Here is a 20,435-nt window from a genome sequence, read left to right on the forward strand (position 1 = left end):
TTTATCTCATTTTTTTTTAAGTTCAAAAAGTTTAAAAAAAAAAAAAAGGCAAATTCTGGTATCAGATTTTCACCTCCAAATAGAAGCGTTTTGCAACCAAAACTTTTTTGCAGTTAACAATTTTTGTTCAAACAAGCGTCTCTGTAACTTTCATTCTCAAGCTGGAGACATTTTTAGCTACAGTAATATTTTAAATTGCACCGTTTGTGCTGTTAGCTCAGGTTTTTCTGTGTTGCATTGATTTTTCATGGATCTCAGTTGCAGATGCCTTGTCTGTGGTTGTTATGGCATTTGCCATTCTTAGCTTCTTAGTGGCTTCTGGAACTTTCGAAACCATTCAGACTGCCTGCTTTGTAGTCTACTAGTACCCTAACGTCTGTGTCTCAGGTTCTTTCACCATAAACATTAAGCATAGACTCACACTCAACATTTATACTTTACAAACTCACATATAACATATGCTTAAGCATAAACTCACACTCAACATTTACACTTTTTTTTTTTTACAAACTCACATATAGCACATATTTATTTATACTTAAGGAAACTATAAGACTACTTTAGCAAATATACTTCCTATTTATTTCTTATATTCTTATTTAAACTTACATTTACAACTAGCATCTTTACTTTTTTTTAAAGATTTATTTATTTAGTATACAGCATGTATGACTGCAGGTCAGAAGTGGGCACCAGATCTCATTAGAGATGGTTGTGAGCCACCATGTGGTTGCTGGGAATTAAACTCAGGACCTCTGGAAGAGCAGTCAGTGCTCTTAAACTCTGAGCCATCTCTCCAACCCTGAATCTTTACTTCTTACAAGTTTATTACTACATGTCTTAGGACTACCTTAGATACTTCTTGCAAGCTTATATTCTTAAATTCTATAGATCTATTTTACAAACTTATATTCATAAGAACTATTAAGCAAACACTACAGAGCTTCCATTAGCACATATCTAATTTAGCAAACACCTAAAGATTTCTTAACACTTAAAGAGATTTAACATTTTCTAACAAGACAGAATAATTTTCTACTTCATACTCTTAATTATTATCACTATCTCTATTAGAAAAATTCTCTTAACTAGACAGGAAGTGCGCACATCATTTCTAAAGTTCAGAGCTTATAGACAGCTTTGATATTTCTGAGAGTTCTTTTGAAACAAGAGTCTTCCTTTAATGGCTTTCTTAACTCTGTGGTTTAGTGAGTTCTGTTGATAAACATTTCAGATTGTTTATAACAACTCTATTAAGAGCTATCTCCTTTTACAGTAAACCCCCAAAAAAGAAAAAACTTGTAAGGAATATTCTGTTTCTGAATTACTTAGCTATCATTCCATAACAGTCAATTTCCCAACAGAAGAGGATAGTTGTCTAAATTGGAGTGGGGTTCCAAGACCTGCAACTTTCAGCAGATCTGAAAACATTGCTGAAACATTTTAAACTCTTCAGCAGTCTGGAGGTCTCCTTATACTCCTATCCCTAGACTGCAAGATGGAACCTTAATATCAAGAGCATTGAATTAGCTGCTTTTCATACTCAAACTGTGATACAATCTTACCCCATCTTAATTTTTTAAAGCTGTATTTGCCATGAGTTCTTTAACAATGCTGATGTTTCTGATAGATTTTTATCAGCCCAATATTTTCACCAAAACTACTATTCAAGAACATAGATGTTCTTTCATGAAACATATTCTTCATTAGCTTACTCAGAGAAAAGAACATTTTCATCATTTCACTTCATTAGCTTTAACTATTGTTAGAAGCTGTGATATTTAGAATTTATTTTTTATAAGGGACTTTCAGGTGAAGCAACTCTTTTGTAAGACAGCTAGATTTTCTGAAGTTTGTTTCCCATCAATAAAGCAGTCATTTCTTTTTGAATGCCTGTTTTCTTATCCCCTTATTATATTTGCCAAGGAATCATTCATTGCACCCTGTTTGTTCAAATGGCAAAAAACTTTTTTATTTTCACATACGTTTCTTCATATCTAAAACAATGTTCAGTGTATAAACTGCTTTCTCTTGGTTTTTTTAAAGGGTTTTTAAGTGGCTTGTTTGCTCTTATAGGTAGATTTTTGTCATCCAACTACCATAAAAACTTTGCACAGTTATAGGGTAAATAAGTCATTTTCTCGAGGAGCTGGTAAAGCCAAAAAGTGGCATAGCTCTGACTTTTGTATTCTTACAGTCTTTCCTTGGAACTAACATTCAAGAAATTCTAGAGGATTTTCCTCCCTCTTCCTTATTCTTTTAAAAGCTGTATTTTAAGTTTACTATGAACGTATTATGAGCTGACAAAAGTCTTTCAGGGCATTTCGCCTTTTTTTTTTTTTTTTTTTTTTTTTTTTTTTTTTTTTTGTGGAAAAACTACCTTTCCCAGACTGCATTTCTCTTCATCAGCTCACTGTTAACAAGCTAGCTTTTGGACTTCATTTCCCATAGTTCTTTTCAGGTCTGAAAGTCAACTTCTAGTTCTTTTTTACTGGGCTTGCTTTCAAAGTTCTTGCCTGGGAGGTTTGAACCAAGCTTTTTGCATTTTCAATTACAGGAGATAGGGAGATTTCTTGTCTCTTTTACTGGCCTTGCTTTCAAAGTTTTTATTTTTGCAATGGGAGATTTGAACCAAGCGTTTTAAGTTTTCAACTACGGGACATTGGGAGATTTCTGTTCTGAGCTGGCCTTAACAGCTGTCTCTCCTTTATCAGACACCGCCCTGAATCAGAACTGCACCTGCCTTGTTAGCATGCATTGAGGTGTGCATTTCTGATAGCAACTCCTCTTGGGGCTTGTGTTTTTTCTTAGCCAGTCAGTGAAAAACAAAATCATTTGCAACAGAACTTTTCCATACTCCTTCAGAGAGATTTTCTCCCACTGATAGATCTTCATCTCATTTTGCCTATCCCAAACTCCCCCCCCCCCCTCCACCCCAGATGCAGACCTTCAGATATCTCAGGCTGTGGTTCTGTTCCTCTGCTAGCTGCCTCTGGAGGTAAGGGCTTTTTCCCCTACAAATCTGCCTCAAACTCTTAGCAGCTTTCATTTTCTGGGGAGGAATTTGTCCCTTCTCCATTTCTTTTTCAAAGACTCTTTCTCCCGGACAGTTCCCAGTTTGGTCTCAGTTTATTCCCTCTGCCCCAGAAACATTTTCGACACTACAGTGGCAGCTTTCCCTGCTACTGAAGGTAGGGGCTTTAGTCCGTCTCTATTTTCAGGGTCTGTGTGGTTTGTGTACAGATTGAAAATGAAGCTTCTGCTTTTCTGACAAGGGAGGTTTTTGCCATCTCTAAGCTCTCATTAGGACAGGTGCACTTCCTTCATCAGGCCTTTCACCTGACCCAGTCCCTCAGTGGGTTGTGTTTGTTCCTTCTGTGCTCAGACAGAGCTATCAACTGAGGCAATCATCCCTTAGGGCTACACTCCCTTCTCTCACCAGAGTCAGTTGAAACAAAGTTTTTTGTTTGTTTGTTTGTTTTTCAGAAAGATGCTTTCTCTGATAGAAAAAAAATACCTTTACTCCTGGTTAGTTCTCTGTTCTGCCCTGGCTGGGCTCTTTCCCCAGACAGTGTTCCTGACTTGGCAGCCCAACTGCATCAGACACAGTTCAGCTTTATTGCTTTCACAGAAAGGTCCTTTCTCTGATAGGAAAACTTTTCTCAGATTTCTTTTTTGCAGCTGTGGACACTGCATAGCCCCACCTAACAACCCGGGACTTGCAGGAAAGTGGGCGACTGTGCCCTTCCTGCTGGCTTTAGCTTTGTTCATTAGCAGTTTTCCCCTGAGTCCTGCACCTTCCTGCCTCAGCTGTGCTCTCCAGAAAGTTGTTTACAACTGCAGGAATCCTAGTATCCCTGAAATGCACTCCAACCCAGTTGCCTCTGGGTTGTTGGTCAGAAGCAAGGACTTCAAGGGATCTTTGTGTTAGGGCAATTAGGAGCACCCTTTCATTCAACAAGTGTCCACTCAGAAACAAAACTCTCGATGCCTCAGCTCAGCTATAACTGAAAGGCTTGGCTTTATTGCTTTTCACAGTAAACAGTTTCCTGCCCTATTGGGCTCTTTATGGCTCCTCACTTACACTCTCCCAAGCATTTCCCTCAGGGTTCTCTGACCCATTGTCTTTTACTAGCTTAAAGAGACAGAGCTTAGTGGTTTTTAGGAACTCCATACCTGCCTCCTGCATTGCAGGGAGGATTTTTAAAGCTTGAAAGAAATAACTTTAGCTGTCTTAAGAGGTTTGTTGTTTTCTCTTAAAGCTAATCACAGGTGATTCCCATACTAATATTTTCAGGTGATTCTAATTTTTGTCCTTCTGAGAGAAAGAGTTAAAGGCTTTAGTTTTTAAGCTTTTTAAGAGAGCTTTTGGTTTAAGAGAGAAAGATTAAGGCTTTTTAGAGATTTTTTCCAAATTTTCCAAGTTTTTAAGTTTAAGAGAAAGATTTTTTCTGAAGAGAAAGACCAACTTTTCCCAAAACTTCTGAACTTTACATTTTTTGGCTTCTTACACTTGCATTTTTGCCTCAGGGGGAAATCACTTTGTGCTGTCACTTGGACTTAGCATTTCAACTGTCCCTAGCCAAAAAGCTTCCATAGGAATCTTTTTTTCTGCCGGATAGGCTCAAAGAAAGTATTTCCTCCAGTTTGCATATAAAACCCCCAAAGTTAGAAAATTGAAGTTTTTCTATCTAGTTGCCTTACTTATCTTAAATTTTTTCTACACGGTCTTACACTTCTAAATTTTTCCTACACTGTATTACTGCACTATACCTTATACTTATTTTTCACAGATAGAAATTGAGAAAGAGAAGATACAAATCTTGATAGAGGAGGTTTTTGCACTGCAGCATCAGACATCCAGTCCATTTTTTCCTTTTCTCTCGAGGATAGAACCCCCTGCCATGTATATTCCATTACAACACCGGACATGTCCCTTTTTTTCCAACTGGCAAAGATTAACTCATACTTTCACCAAAACTCTGTAATAAAACTAAACATTGCTATTATTTTCCTTTGTCTTTAGTCCCTATTACTTTGTATTTAGTCCCTGTACATTTGTCTTTAGTCCCCCTCCCCTTTTTTTTCTTTAGTCCCTTCTCATGGTGCCATTCTGTGGGGCATTTACCCATCAGCCCTACAGTTCCCCAGAGTTTTCTTGAGTGCAAGCAGCAGGAAATATTAGATAGAAGGATTTAGAATGTGGAAATAAACAGATGGAAAATACAGGATAGCCTCGAGAGGGCCTGGAACCTATTCCAACGGGTCCTGACAGTCTCTGCTCTAAGGTATTTATAGAAACGCCGAGGAATAGAATAGAATCTCCTCTTTGTAACTTTTTAGGAGCAATTTGTAATCCCTAACAAGGCAAAATTTTCTTTACTTCTTCAAACATTCTTTCTAAGGTATCTGCATTTGAATTGGCTAGTAAAATATCATCTATTTTTTTTATTTTAAACAAAAAGGGGAAATGTGGTGATATTTTATTTGTGTACCCCAATAAAGCTTATCTGGGGATCAAAGGAAAGAAACAGCCACTATATTAAACATAGAGACCAGGCAGTAGTAGCACACACCTTTAATCCCAGCACTAATTAACCATAGAGATCTATACAGACAGACAGGAAGTGATAGAGCTGGGCAGAAAGGGGAAGTGATGTAGCTGGGCAGAGAGAGGAAGGAAGATGGCAGGGCACCAACAGGTCTATAGGTGTAAGTATACAGGAAGTAGTTCTCTCTTTGGCTGAGGATTTCCTAGAGGTAAGATGTGGCTGGCTTGCTCTCTGATCTTTCAGCTTTCACCCCAATACCTGCCCCAGGTTTTTTTTAATAAGACCTTTTAAGATTTGTGTTACATATACATAGTCAAATGAAAAAACATCAAATATATATTGTGCCATGGAATAAAAAGAAATTAGCATGTTATATATTATACATAATGTACATATTTATATACATGTTATATATTATATACCAATAAACTATATTAGTAATGTCTATTAAGATAATCCTCTGAATGATAGGCTTAAAGATGAATAAAACTGAACCTTTCTCTCTGAAATTTCTCTCAAGGTAAAAGTAATTCATATAATATAATTAAAGATGAAAATGACACAATAAAGCTGGGTGTGGTGGTACAGACTTTTAACCACACTTGGGAGGCAGAGGCAGATGGATCTGTGTGTTCAAAAGTATCTTGATTTATGTAGAGAGTTCCAGGCCTACCAGGGTTTCATATTGAGACCATGTCCTCCCAAAAATTGTAATAGTTTTTGCATAAAAAGGAACAACTAAGCCATATCTGGTTGGGAATGAGTTGAAAGTTAATGGTGACTGGTTACCACAGACTGCATGCTATTTATTTAGATCTGTGTCCTAAACTGGCATCTAGATTCATAAGGATATATCATCTGATGGCTTTTTCCCCTATGTGTATGTATAAAGATTTCCCTCTAGAGTGCCCATCACTTCCCATGATCCACAATGGAAACCACACAGGACAGCATGTTGGCCAGTTTGTGGCAGGGTTGTCTGTGACATTCAGCTGTGATCCTGGTTATTTGCTTATTGGACAAAAGACAGTTAAGTGCTTATCTTCAGGAGACTGGGATGGTGTCATCCCCACATGCAAAGGTACCTTAAATTCACTATCTACTGGGGCTGGCCTGATATTTTCCACAATTTATTTCTTATTCTTGTCATTTTTTTCCTAGAGGCCAAGTGTGAACCTCCAGGACAGTTTCTCAATGGGCAAATAAAAGAGCCTCTGAGTCTTCAGGTTGGCAAAACTGTGTACTATTCCTGTAATGAAGGGTGAGTGTCAGGAATGTCTTTAAAATTTAAAGCACTTGGATTATACGTGCCTGCTGTAAACTATAAAGCCTATAGAGGGAAGATCATGGAAAATTCTGGATGTTATTCAGGAATTATTTGGAATGAGGTAGTGAAAGGGAATACTAATAAAAGAGTAGCTGTAGAGACTAGATTTGAAGTCAAGCTTACCAGTTTTTCCAGCACAAACTGCTTAATAGTACTAAATTCCAACCCCGGTCTCCAGGTACCGATTACAAGGACAACCTTCTAGTCAGTGTGTAATTGTTGAACAGAAAGCCATTTGGACCAAGAAGCCAGTATGTAAAGGTAGGTAAGATAATGGTGGTTTGTAAGGAAATACAGGGGTCCACATACACTGCATCCTTGGCTTTCCTATAAGCATGTCCTTTTTCCTATAAGCATACATTTGTGTGTGTGTGTGTGTGTGTGTGTGTGTGTGTGTGTGTGTGTGATCACAGCAAAAACCAAAAATCAAACTAGAAATCTTATGAGTCTGGTCTGCACTGCAACATCCTTCAATTGCCTTTTTATACTATTTCCTTAAGTCAAATGAAGCAAGCAGCTTTCTTTTTCTCAAAGACACAGGCTCTTGGTGAGGGAATTTGAGCTATTGTACATAAAGAAGATTGTGTATTTGGTAACTAGAACTAATAAATCATCAAAGGAGACATACTCAAAAATAAAGTTTTAAAATCTCATTTGTAATAATATTGCATTAGCTGACTGAATGACTAATTATAGATTCAGAAATAACTGTCCTTTACCTTTTCTAGAAATTCTCTGTCCACCACCTCCACCTGTTCTTAATGGAAGACATACAGGCAGCTTTTCAGCAAATGTACCATATGGAAGCACAGTTACCTACACCTGTGACCCAAGCCCAGAGAAAGGAGTGAACTTCATTCTTGTTGGAGAGAATACTATCAATTGTACCAGCAACAGTAATAAGAGTGGGATCTGGAGTGGCCCTGCTCCACATTGTGAACTTTCGACTTTTGAAGTTCAATGTCTGCAACCCCAGATAGACAGAGGGCAAATATCTATTTTAAAAGATAGATATTCCTATAATGATACTGTGACATTGTCTTGTGAATCTGACTTCAACTTAAAGGGCAGCAGAAGAATTCGATGCAATGCCCAGGGCAAATGGGAGCCATCGGTACCAGCGTGTGAAAAGGGTGGGTGTTTAATAATCAGAAGATGAATCATTTCAAAAATTTAGAGGAGGGCCTATGGACTTTACACAGGGCCCTTTGTAGTACCTATACCTTCAGTCATACGATAGTGGATATAAATTATAAAGAAGGCTTTCTTAGCACTCCCTCAACCACTATGGAAAATACACTAGAGTTTCTAAGTTGTCCATTTCTTTAGGAAATATTAGAGCAATACTTGTTTGTCTTAACAGTGATTTTTCAAAGGAAAGTCACCAAAGCTTTCACCTGGGGGTATATTAAAATCTTCCATAAAGTCTTCTAAGATAATTCCTTCAGAAGGGAAAAGTTGGTGTAATGGCACATGCCAAAAAAATGCTGTAACTGAGGAGAATGATATAAGAAGGTTGTGAATTTGAGATCAGCCTGGGGTACATAGTAAAATCCTATGTTTAAAAAAAAGTAAAAGGAAGAAAAAGAGAGAGTGGGGATGAGGGACAGGAGGTGAGTTATAGCAAGCAGAAGCCAAATAGATCAGTGGCAGCCTGAGTACAGAAAAGAAAATATGATTGAGAAATGATAACCTGAAATTATCTAAGGACTGCAAAATACCCTCTGTTCCAGACAGCTGCCATAATAATGAGATTATCATATTAATTTTGACTTCTTTGGCTCAGTTTCTATTTTGTACTCTAAAAATGTTTCATTGTATCCATTTTTCCTTTAGAATGTCAAGCTCCTCCTAAAATCATCAATGGGCAAAAAGAAGACAGGCAGTTCCTCAACTTTGACCCTGGAACATCCATAAGATACAGCTGTGACCCTGGCTATTTACTGGTGGGAGAGGACACTATACACTGTACTCCTGAGGGGAAGTGGACACCCACTGCCCCCCAGTGCAAAGGTACTACACTACAACTGCAGATATTTTGCCTTAGATTGTCTTATGTTGTTACTCATCCTTATCTTTTATCTTAGTTGCAGAGTGTAAGCCAGTAGGACCACATCTCTTTAAGAGGCCTCAGAATCAGTTTATTAGGACAGCTGTTAATTCTTCTTGTGATGAAGGGTGAGTTAAGGATGTCTCATTCTGAATGAGGTCTGTCTTATCAGCACCCACTGCAAACTGTATATAAGAGTTCATTTTTTTTTTTTTCTGAAACAGGGTTTCTCTGTGTAGCTTTGCGCCTTTCCTGGAACTCACTTGGTAGCCCAGGCTGGCCTCGAACTCACAGAGATCCGCCTGGCTCTGCCTCTCAAGTGCTGGGATTAAAGGCAATAAGAGTTCATCTTAAAGGTCTTCCCTTGTCCTGTGCTCATGGATTGTTTATCACAATGTTTTTCCATGCATGGGAACTACAAAATAGATGGATGTACTGAAGTTGGCTGAATTTTTTTTTCCTGTTGCATTTGTCCTATAATTTGTCAGTCTATCTCTGGAGCCCATGGTGCTTGCTTAGCTTATTGGTAATCACATGGCCAACTGATAAGACTCTTTGTCTCTAGGTCCCAGTTAAGTGAGAGTGCTTACCAACTGTGTCAAGGTACAATTCCTTGGTTTATAGAGATTCGTCTTTGTAAAGGTGAGTAACAAAATTGACAGAGGACTTAAAGTGGTATAAGATGGATGAGTGTCCTATTTTAGACTATGTTATGGGAATTAGCACATTATTGTGTCAAGTTTTATGGCTATTTTCCCATCTTGCTTCTGTCACCTCTTTCTACTTTAATCAATCAAATTCCATGTACTTAGTTACTAAGTTTATGTTGTGGGTTAGGATTATCAGAATATAGCAAGTTATAACTATCTAAGCCATTATCCATACTTTGGGTTACACCAAAGGTTTAGTGAACAGATTAAGAGATTGGTGTCAAATATGAACTCAAATTCTGTTCCTTCTGTCTAATACCTGTATGATCTTTGACAACATATATGACTTGCAGAACATATATGACTTGCATCTGTAAAAGTATCACCAAATTGCAGGTTTCCGTTATTAGAATAAAATGGTACTGTACCTACCTTCTGGATGATGAAACTTCCTATTGTAAAGTAGGTGCTCAATCAACAATACCTGTCCTTAGTCAGCCATATAGCTATTGTAATAGGATATACTCCAAAAGTATGATTCTATCACTTGTACTTTTTATTCTCATATTAACTGTGATAAAATAATTATTAATTTAATTAACAAGTGAATATTGGTTCTTATTATGTCATAATATGTTCATTTTCAATACCAATCTTATTTTCAGTGAAATCCATTTAAATCAAATTTTATATACACAATAATGTTTGATACAACTCACAACATGAGCATCCACACCTTCCAGAGAAACATGGTCAGAACTGCTGCACTTCTAACCCTGGGTCAGGTGTCTACAGTATCTTTTTATGTCTCCAGAAATCACCTGTCCACCACCTCCTATTATCCACAATGGGACACATACAGGGAGTCCCTCAGAAGATGTCCCATATGGAACTATGGTCACCTATATGTGTTATCCCGGGCCAGAGGAAGGAGTGCAATTCAACCTCATTGGGGAACGCACTATCCGTTGTACAAGTGACAACAGAGGAAGAGGATCCTGGAGTGGCCCTGCTCCTCTCTGTAAACTTTCTCTCCCTGCTGTTCAGTGCTCAGATGTCCATGTGGCAAATGGATATAAGCTCACTAACAATAGTGCCCCATATTTCTACAATGATAGTGTGACATTCAAGTGTAATAATGGATACATTTTGAATGGAAGTAGCCAGATTCGTTGTAAAGCCAATAACACCTGGGATCCTGAAATACCACTTTGTGAAAAAGGTAAGAAGCCAGACCCAATAGGAATTTTAAATGGTATTTACTTATTTACATTTTTCTTTTCTGTTTTTTAATTGAAGGACTGGAGATGAAACTCAGGGCCTTGCACAACTAGGCAAGTATAAGCTACAGCTACAGCCTCTATAGTTTAGTCTTACTTATTATTTCCTACTCAAAACAAGTCTTTCATTTTTTATTTAAAAAAGGCAAAAGAGACACAGATTTCCTTCATATTTCCTCCATAACACAGAAAGCTATACATTGTTGTATTGTGATCTTTGCATGAGTATACCCTTGGATTTGTAACATATTCAAGGTATGTGATGAGAAGAGCTTTTAAAGAAGCCTCAAAACAAAAAGAAAGACAACTTAGCAACTAAAGGAACATTCACACACATCACAGTCAGGACTTCACAGTCCTGAAGACAGACAGTGGATAGATTTGTTTCATACAGTATGAATCCAGGATCACAAGTATAGCCACAGAACAGAAAGCATTCTATGATGGATGAGAACTTCCAGAACCATGCCTTCAAAGTTTCAGATGGGCACCAGCTGTTGTTTTTCTTACAGTTCTAGAATAGAATGCTGTTATTGGTGTTTGTGTGGGAAGTTCACTCTCCAGGACACTACTCTCTTAGGCACCACTGTAGTTGGTATACATGTAGAAATATGATCTTCTGTCTCTGGAATAATGTGAACATGCTTGTGACCCTTACTACAAATTATGGGAAACAAATCCACCCATTGCCTTCAGGACAATGGAGTCTTGCCTATAATGTCAAGATTATTTTGGTTCCTGAGTCATCTTTCTTTTTACTATGAGGAACCTAAAAGCAATCACAATTTTGTCCCCCCAGAAGGATGTGAGCCTGTGAGAGAACTTCATGACCTTCCAGATGATTCTCATGTAAAACTAGTGAATACTGCCTGTGAACATGGGTGAGTGTTAAGTTGTTCATTCTGAAAAAGAATGCCCACTTTGTATTTTGTATTAACTCTACCTACAGCTTGTCTTGGTAAAACCCTTCAGGGATTCCTTATGCTCCTACCCACAATGGTCTAACTAGTAGATCTAACACAAATCTTGAAAGGTCTTATAATAAAAAACTCAGAGCCAAATATTGGGATGAAAGCTGAAAGATCAGAGAAACAGAACAGCCAGCCACAAGTTCTTACTTCTACGAAATCCTCAGTCTAAAGAGAATGAGTTCCTGTTTCCTCATGCCTTACATACCTTTTTCTGCCCTGCCATCTTACTTCCTGGGATTAAAGGCATATGTGTTTCCCAAGCAAAGACATAATATCTCAAGTGTTGGGATTAAAGGTGTGTGCCACCATGCCTGGCTCTGTTCCCAGTGTGGCCTTGAACTCACAGAGATCCAGACGATCTCTCTCCCAAGTGATAGGATTAGGGGTGTGTGCCATCACTGTCTGGCCTCTATGTCTCTAATCTAGTGGCTGACTCTGTCCTCTGATCCCCAGATAAGTTTATTGGGGTGTACAATATATCACCACAAGTAGGTCCTGTCTTCTTTTTTGACATGGGAAGGGCTTTGCTGAGAGTTTCTTATGTAGAAATAGTTTTCTGATTTGGAGGACCAAGAGTTTAAGTTTCTTTGCACCAAAGCTGTCATTTAGAAGTACCTGTATAGTTGTACAGTCTTTGTTGCAGAGGTGAAATATTGAGAATAAATGTAGTATAACATCATTTTCTAGGTACCAGTTGACTGGACATACTTATGAGAAGTGTCAAAATGCTGAGAATGTGACTTGGTTCCAAAAGACTGCAGTTTGTAAAGGTAAATTATGGACATGGGGGAAGACTTCCATGGATTAGGGAGTTAGAAAAGGACAATCAATTAGTGGAGAGTACATTTACAACTTCTTTAATAGCTTATACTTCTCCTTGCTATGTATAAGATATGGAAAATTTTTTAGTTTTGATCAACACTGGCACTGAGAAACAATTTGCCAAGTAGGAATGAGTATTTACCATATGTATATGAATATAAATATGTATATATATTCTAATTTTACTAAATAGAAAAATGTGTGGGATATTTCTGGATATAGGAACACAGCTGTATTTCTTTATACTTTATTTTATTTTCTGAATTTTTTGGAATGAATCTGTACATAAATTGATAAAGCATGTTCTAATTTCCAAATTTTAATTAATTTTCTATTCATATAAATTATAAGGCACTTGTATTGTGTTGTTATATTGGGATAAAGACTCAAATTCTCTAAATCTCTTCTGCAGTTATTCTCTGTCAACCTCCACCAATGGTCAAAAATGGGAAGCACACAGGCATGACGGCAAAGCACTTCCTGTATGGAAATGAAGTCTCTTATGAATGTGATCCAGGGTTCAATCTTCAGGGAGAGAAAAGTCTGCAGTGCAGAAATGGTCCTAAAGGACATGGATCTTGGAGTGGACCTCCACCAAAGTGCTCAAAATCTTCTCCAAATCATTGCCCTGATCCGGAAGTCAAGCATGGATACAAACTCAATAAAACTCATTCTGCATATTCCCATAATGACACAGTACATGTTGCCTGCAATCCTGGCTTCATCATGAACGGCAGCCACTTGATAAGGTGTCATACCAATAACACATGGGTGCCAGGTGTACCAACTTGTATCAGAAAAGGTAAGCCATTTTCATGGATAAAACATGAAATGTTTTACAAAGTAAAGAAGGCTTTTAAGTATGTATTCTACCTAAAGGAAATCATCTAAAAGCTAAAGTATTTAGTGTTTTATAAGATGAACTGCCTTTTCCTATCTCCTCACTTGATTCTTTTTTCTCTTTCCTTTATACAGAGTAAGAGCACCTGAAATTATGATTAATTTATATATCAATCAATCTCTAATTTATTCATTCTCATGAATCTAGTTGGAAAAGTGGGCACACTTTTTGGCAAATACTTGACAAAAATGCTGTTTGAAATTTTTATATTTAAGGCTATTGTGCCATCCAGAAGGAGGATGTTGGATGTTCTGAAGAATGAACCTGGCCTTCAAACCCACTAAATTATCTCAAATTTTAGCTGTTATTTGACAGCTTGTTCCTGCTAGTGATTGTTCTAATCAGAGACTGCCAGGTGCAGCCTCGTTAAATTAAGTTCCACAGAGGTGTGGTTTCACTTCCTTGTTCCTGTGCTTCTGTGTGTGCTTAGATTATAGCCTGTTTTCAACATAGAAGGAAGATAATAGATCAATTAGTTGTAAACACTATTACTCTTGGACCAACTGAGGGAATATAATAGAATACCATAGGCTAATAAATTATATTTGTAGACCACAGCTACATCTATTATAGCATCATATGTTCAACTCTTTTCTTCTAATCATATATAGTATAGAGAGTAAAAGCACACATTTGTCCAAACTTGGGAATTAACTAATTGGCTTGTTTCTCATTGCTTTTCTGTGTTGCTATTACCCTGGGATTGTGTTTTCTAAGTGTTATTCTGTGCTCAATTAAAAGTCTTTCCTTGTTGATCTCCAAGCTTTCTTAGGGTGTCCTTCTCCATCCACAATCCCCAATGGGAATCATACTGGTGGAAATATAATTCGATTTTCCCCTGGAATGTCAATCATGTACAGCTGCTACCCAGGTTACCTTCTAGCTGGAGAGGCACTTCTTCTCTGTACTCATGAGGGTACCTGGAGCCAGCCTGCTCCTTATTGCAAAGGTATTTTGTCTGCTTTATTGTTGTTCTTTCTAACAAAGTAATTTAACCCAAATATGTATGTTCAGTTAAGCATTTCAGCTTGAAATTGTTAGAGATCAATTCTATAATTTAATTGAGTACATTTCATAAGTTATATTAATTTGGAATAATATATTAATCCCAAATCTTGAAATAAAAATAGCATAACTATATGGCTAATAATTATTTAGTTATTTATATGTAGAAAGTTGAAGTGATTTTTGTAATCTAAGCAATTAAGCAAAGGTTATAATCACTCTATTGTTAAAGTTTAGGTAAGAGTGCATTTGACAAAAACATCAATAAAAATCACAATGTTCTTTTGATTCTGTTTCCTTAGTTCGTAGTGAGTTGATGGGCAATTTTTTCTATTGATTATTTGGGAATCTCACATCATGCACCTTGATTGCATTCACCTCCCAATCTCCTCACATTCACACCCCTTTACTGTGACCTCTCCCTCCACAAAAGAAAAAAAAATCCATTTTGTGTTGTTCGTATACTCACTGGAACATGGTGAAATTCCTAGTGGCCAGCCACCCAAATGAGGATAACTCTTTCTCCACCTGTATCCAGCACCAGAAGCCATCAACTGAGGAGAGCTGTGTGTTGGGCTGAGAAGGGAGGGGCCACCTCTCCAATGCTCACTCTACAGCCTATGGTGCAGGGACAGCTCTCCTACACCCACCACCATTGTGTGTTGGCAGGTGAGGGGTGGAGCCAGCTCTCCCACAATACAATTTTTTTTATAATTTTTTACACATTTTATACAGTTTATTACCAACAGTGTGTATGAAACAAGAATAATAAGTCAGTATATAATATTGCTGAGGATTCTACTGTATGCCAGATGCTGTGCATTGCTTCTATTCTTATCTCATTTAATGTTCACGAAACCCCTAAGAGAGTTGTACCATTGTTATTCCTGCTTTGTAGATAAGGTTCCAATGTCTCAGAGAGATTTGTGACTTACTCAGATTCATACAACTAGCAGTGAGGATTCAAGTCCAAGGTCTTATCAGGCATGTTTCTAATTTTCATATTGCGAAATGATGTTATAATTTACAAAATTCATGTTCAAAACCCGTGCAATTGGGGCAAAAGACAGCTCAGTAGTTAAGAGTGCAAGCTATTCTTCTACAGGACCCAAGTTCAGTTCCACCTACACAGGGTGACTTACGGCCACCTTATAACCAGATCCAGAGAATCCAATGCAGAAAAAGAGGATTTTTCTGGCTTCCAAAGGCACCTGCACACATATTCTGTATTTATGCACATGTACACACACACACACACACACACACAGAGAGAGAGAGAGAGAGAGAGAGAGAGAGAGAGAGAGAGAGAGAGAGAGAAATCCTAAAAAAAGAAATGTACAAATAAGTTGCCAAAAATATCACAAAAAAATCATAATATTCTAAATATGTTTAAGATTTGGGGTCACATTCATAGCTATCCTAGGCTGAATGTGGCTACCTGTGGCCTGCAGGCTCCAAGCTGAACACTATAGGCTCACATGCTCAAAATATTAAAGAAGAAATGAGAATGCATATTCATATATGAAGAATTAGAGAGTAAGATTAGAAACCAAGAAGAAACAGTAATTTGGAACAAATTAATATTATATGTTTAGCCTTTAGTATTTCTCTAAGAAGCCATTAGAATTATTTAAACACTATTAGCACAGACACACAAACAGAAAACAACCCAGCTTAAGTTCCTAAGTAGGTTGTTGAAAAATAGACAATAAAGACTGCACAGAGTATTGCCTTATTATGCTATCCAATGAAATTTGCTTACTGATAATGAAATAAGTTGATTTCATAATCTTTCTAATAAGAACAGCTTCTACTTAGCTGGTAATAGGACAAATCATGACTATGTATTAGTAAGATTTCTTTAATTGCAGAGGTAAACTGTAGCTTCCCTGAGGACACAAATGGAATCCAGAAGGGACTCCAGCTTGGGAAAATGTATCGGTATGGAACTACTGTGACTTTGGAATGTGAAGATGGGTATACCTTAGAGGGCAGTCCTCAGAGCCAGTGCCAGGATGACCACCAGTGGAACCCTCCCCTGGCTATCTGCAAATACCGTAAGTGCAAGTGCCTCATTGCTATTTGCATGTGGCTGGTGTAGGAAGGAAATGGGGTGTCTGTCAGTGTAGGAGAGTCTCGGGGCTTTGACATAGTGAACAGTGATGTGACGCAGATTAACTGAAAGGCAGCAGTCACTATAAAGAAAAATATAGTTGAAGATGGGCACATCACATAAAGAGAGGCACAATAATCTAAAAGGAGCCAAAATGTAAAACTCACAGCCTTCTATTTTGAAAGAAACTACTGTCAGACTTCTCTCCTGGCTGATTTTTAAGTGCTTACCAACTTGAGAGGTGTTCCAAAAACATGTCAACTAAACTATTATAGCAGTTCATATTTTTATTTGATCTCAAAAATCACTAACTATAAATGTATTGATCAACTCCCACAACTTAACTAATTAAAATGGGAAGATATCCATTGAATTTTGACATAATAAAAGAGTGGATATAACTTGGGGAACCAATACCTATATCATAATTAGACTAAATGGGAGCTAGGCGTCAACTTCTGGGACATTGCAAAATGTAATGGTATCTAGAAAACATTGACTTCTACAACTAGACTGATGTTTCATGACTTTTTTTAAATTCTTTTTAGGGTCGACTATTCCTCTTATTTGTGGTGAGTTCTCTTAAATACTTGGAGAAGAGTTCTTAAATTTTTTTGTAAATATATATAATTAGATGTTTTACATTCTACACATTAATATTGTTTCATTTTAATTCATTGGGTCTGATGTTTTTTCATGTTTTGAAAGTATTTTAATGTTCTTGGTGCATTATAAAATGTCCATCTAGGTTAGAGTTGAAAATGTATTCAAGGTTTTTAAATTGAAAGTCTCATTTCATTTGTTCTTGGTATTTGGTAGAATTGAAATAAGTAATCTTTTTCTGCTATAGCAAAGTATACTTCACAACTAAGGGTCAAATGTTATTATGCAAAATCATGGGATTCTGGTGTCCTTCCTATGTTCCTAATTACACTCTAGAGACAAGATTATTTGCCAGTGAAACTGAAAAGAATAGAAAAAACTTGATGGAAAGTTGACTGGAGCTAACTGGTCCATATGCCTGGTGCTGCAGATAACGCATGGACTAGATACAACTAGAAAAACTTAAAGATCAATTATGATTATTCAGTAATTCAGTGTTTATGGTTAAGGAAATGTATTAGAAAATCACATTAGCAACTTCTGTACCATTAGGAGCAAGCCCTACAATCAGTTCCTAGTCATACATGTCATTTTTTTCTGGCATTAAACATTCATTTTTTCCCCTTCAGGTGTTTCTGCAGGCTCAGTAGTTATCATTTTGGTTGTTATCGTCTTCTGTATGATGTTAAAATATAGAGAACGGTAAGTTCAAATTAATACTTGACCAATATGTACTACATATTTAGTTTGTCTCCAGATAAACAAAACACAACTTATATGAACTGAAACTACAATGTGATCACTAGAGTAAAGTGCTTTGTGGTATAGAGGGCAGACTTCTCAATTGGAACTTAAAAGATACCCAATACACATCAAATTTAAAAAAATCCAGGAAATAGCACAAAAAAACCAAACAAACAAACATCCAATGATAACATCTGAAGATATTTTGAAATATCCTGTTTCATGGTTCTCCTGTATTCTTTCTTTTTTGTTGTTGTTTTGTAAACTTTCATGTTGCTGGAGGGCTTCTCTCCAGGTTCCCCAAGCCCCGCAGTCCCACAATCCACTTATAAAATAATCACTCAGACACTTATATCACTTATAAACTGTATGGCCGTGGCAGACTTCTTGCTAACTGTTCTTTTATCTTAAATTAACCCATTTTTATAAATCTATACCTTGCCACATGACTGGTGGCTTACCAGCGTCTTTACATGCTGCTTGTCCTAGCGGTGGCTGCAGTATCTCCCTCCTCAGCCTTCTGCTTCCCAGAATTCTCCTCTCTCCTTGTCCCACCTACTTCCTGCCTGGCAACCTACTTCCTGCCTGGTCACTGGCCATCAGTGTTTTATTTATATAGAACGATATTTACAGCACTTCCCCTTTTTTTTCTTTTTTGAAAAAGGAAGGTTTTAACTTTAACATGGTAAAATTACATATAACAAAACAATTACCGAGCAAGAATTATAGTTACAATATTAAAGAAGATGTCCTATCTATCTTATATTTGTGAGTTTAAGGTTTTATATCTAACTTATCTTTTATCATAATTGAGGAAATTACAACTATCTAGTCTTCAACCACATCAAAGACCTGAGAAGGACATAATGGTACCTGAGAAATGGTAGATGGATGCAAGCAACTTTCGGGAATCTTTCAAAAGTAGACCAAGACAGCTGGCAGCCTGGACAGTCATCTAATGTTTCTCAGCATTGTTGGTGCATTTAAATTGGCTACAGGCCTAGAGTATCTGACAGACCATTTTTAGATGCAGGAATTCTGAGAGACCATCTTACCCTGTCTTGGCAGAGTACAGTGGTCGCTTTTCTTGTGTCCCGCTTGTCCAGAAAGGACAGCATTGCATTTGTACTGTCAGCCGTCAGGGCAAAGGCAGTTCTTTGCCCAGTAGGCCATTTTGTGCCAAAAAGACAAACTTCCAAATGGAAATGTCTTAGAAGCCCAACATTCTCTCGGGATCAATTGGTGCAGCCAGGAGCAATTGTGTCTCACGTCAACAGAATTTTAAGTTATTTAAATGCCATATTCTCTAGGTCTATGAAGTGTTTGAAGATTACCTATCTATCTGAAATATATCTATGTATACCTAGAAGACTTAACTAACATGGCTACAGATATGATTATCATAGATGACTAATTATTAATCTATTTTTTAATTATCCATTACAATTTTAAATAAGTTACATAAGCATAATACCTCAAACAAGAATAGAAATATATATATATATTTATATTATATATATAGTATAACAAATTTAACTTCAAGTTTGTATCAATAAACTAAAATTTATACCAATGTAAAACATTTTAAGCATAAACTAAAAACTATACCAATGTAGAACATTTTAAACAAGTTGTTCTTTAAAAGTAGGTTCATTTATCTACCCTTTTATCTTATCGTCTCTATATCCTATGTATCTATATCATATCCCCTTTTCTTTTTTAGAAAGAGATGGCATTTATAATCAACCTGTTTTAAATAAAAATATTGGTTTTTCTCTGTCCCACACCAGAGGGCTCTTCTGATTTGGCACGCAAGAATCTCTTAATCATTTTTTTTTTTAAATATGTCTGGGTTTAGAGGGGGAGTGAGCCAATTCCACCTCTAAAGTCAGCTTGGTATATTTGGGGATTTGGGCGTAGCATCTCTTACTACTTCCTGCTGGAGGGGGGCGCTGTTTCTTATGGGGACGCAAAGAAAATTTTAGGCCTATGGGGTAGTCCGTGAGGCTGTATTGTGTGAACCAGTTGCCTTGAAACTGCTCTGGATGTTGGATCATCTGGGCCATGGTGTCATCGGAGATCTTTCAGGGGGTCTTGGCTGGTGAAACCTGATGTATCTTAATCTGGAACAAATCCACAGCCTCTGGCTTTCTGTGGAAACAAAAGCAGAACCTCTTTTCCAAAGTAACATATCCTTATATCCAAATTTTGAAGTCAAGGTACCTTTAAAATTTACATTTTGGCATAACTGAACAGCTTTTATAATCAAATGTTTTTCTTTAGTTACGAATATCAAAGAAAACATAATCCAGATTTTGTGTGTGATAGTCATCTTTACGTGACTTATTACCTTTACTGTTTTTTTAAACAATTTATTTTTAGATACTATTTGTTTATATAATGGTATATATATTATA

At 37.0% G+C, this 20,435-nt stretch overlaps 1 protein-coding gene across 3 annotated transcripts in view; it reads left to right on the forward strand.

Moving 5' to 3' along the window:
- Positions 1-20,435, forward strand: part of Cr2 (complement C3d receptor 2) — a 46,076-nt gene that overhangs the window by 20,519 nt on the left and 5,122 nt on the right. For 2 of the 3 annotated variants that reach the window (XM_028862142.2, XM_028862143.2), the window contains 15 exons: positions 6,445-6,633; positions 6,714-6,813; positions 7,058-7,140; positions 7,608-8,012; positions 8,716-8,892; positions 8,967-9,057; positions 9,495-9,571; positions 10,394-10,801; positions 11,659-11,740; positions 12,518-12,600; positions 13,065-13,454; positions 14,317-14,502; positions 16,430-16,615; positions 17,220-17,243; positions 17,904-17,976. In XM_028862142.2, the coding sequence (XP_028717975.1) occupies positions 6,445-6,633; positions 6,714-6,813; positions 7,058-7,140; positions 7,608-8,012; positions 8,716-8,892; positions 8,967-9,057; positions 9,495-9,571; positions 10,394-10,801; positions 11,659-11,740; positions 12,518-12,600; positions 13,065-13,454; positions 14,317-14,502; positions 16,430-16,615; positions 17,220-17,243; positions 17,904-17,976 (2,554 nt within the window). The remainder of the gene's footprint in view (positions 1-6,444; positions 6,634-6,713; positions 6,814-7,057; positions 7,141-7,607; positions 8,013-8,715; positions 8,893-8,966; positions 9,058-9,494; positions 9,572-10,393; positions 10,802-11,658; positions 11,741-12,517; positions 12,601-13,064; positions 13,455-14,316; positions 14,503-16,429; positions 16,616-17,219; positions 17,244-17,903; positions 17,977-20,435) is intronic. The other variant, XM_037211100.1, reaches the window with a different exon arrangement.

The sequence above is a fragment of the Peromyscus leucopus genome, chromosome 15 (assembly GCF_004664715.2).
Source record: "Peromyscus leucopus breed LL Stock chromosome 15, UCI_PerLeu_2.1, whole genome shotgun sequence".
In the NCBI taxonomy this organism is placed as follows: domain Eukaryota; kingdom Metazoa; phylum Chordata; class Mammalia; order Rodentia; family Cricetidae; genus Peromyscus; species Peromyscus leucopus.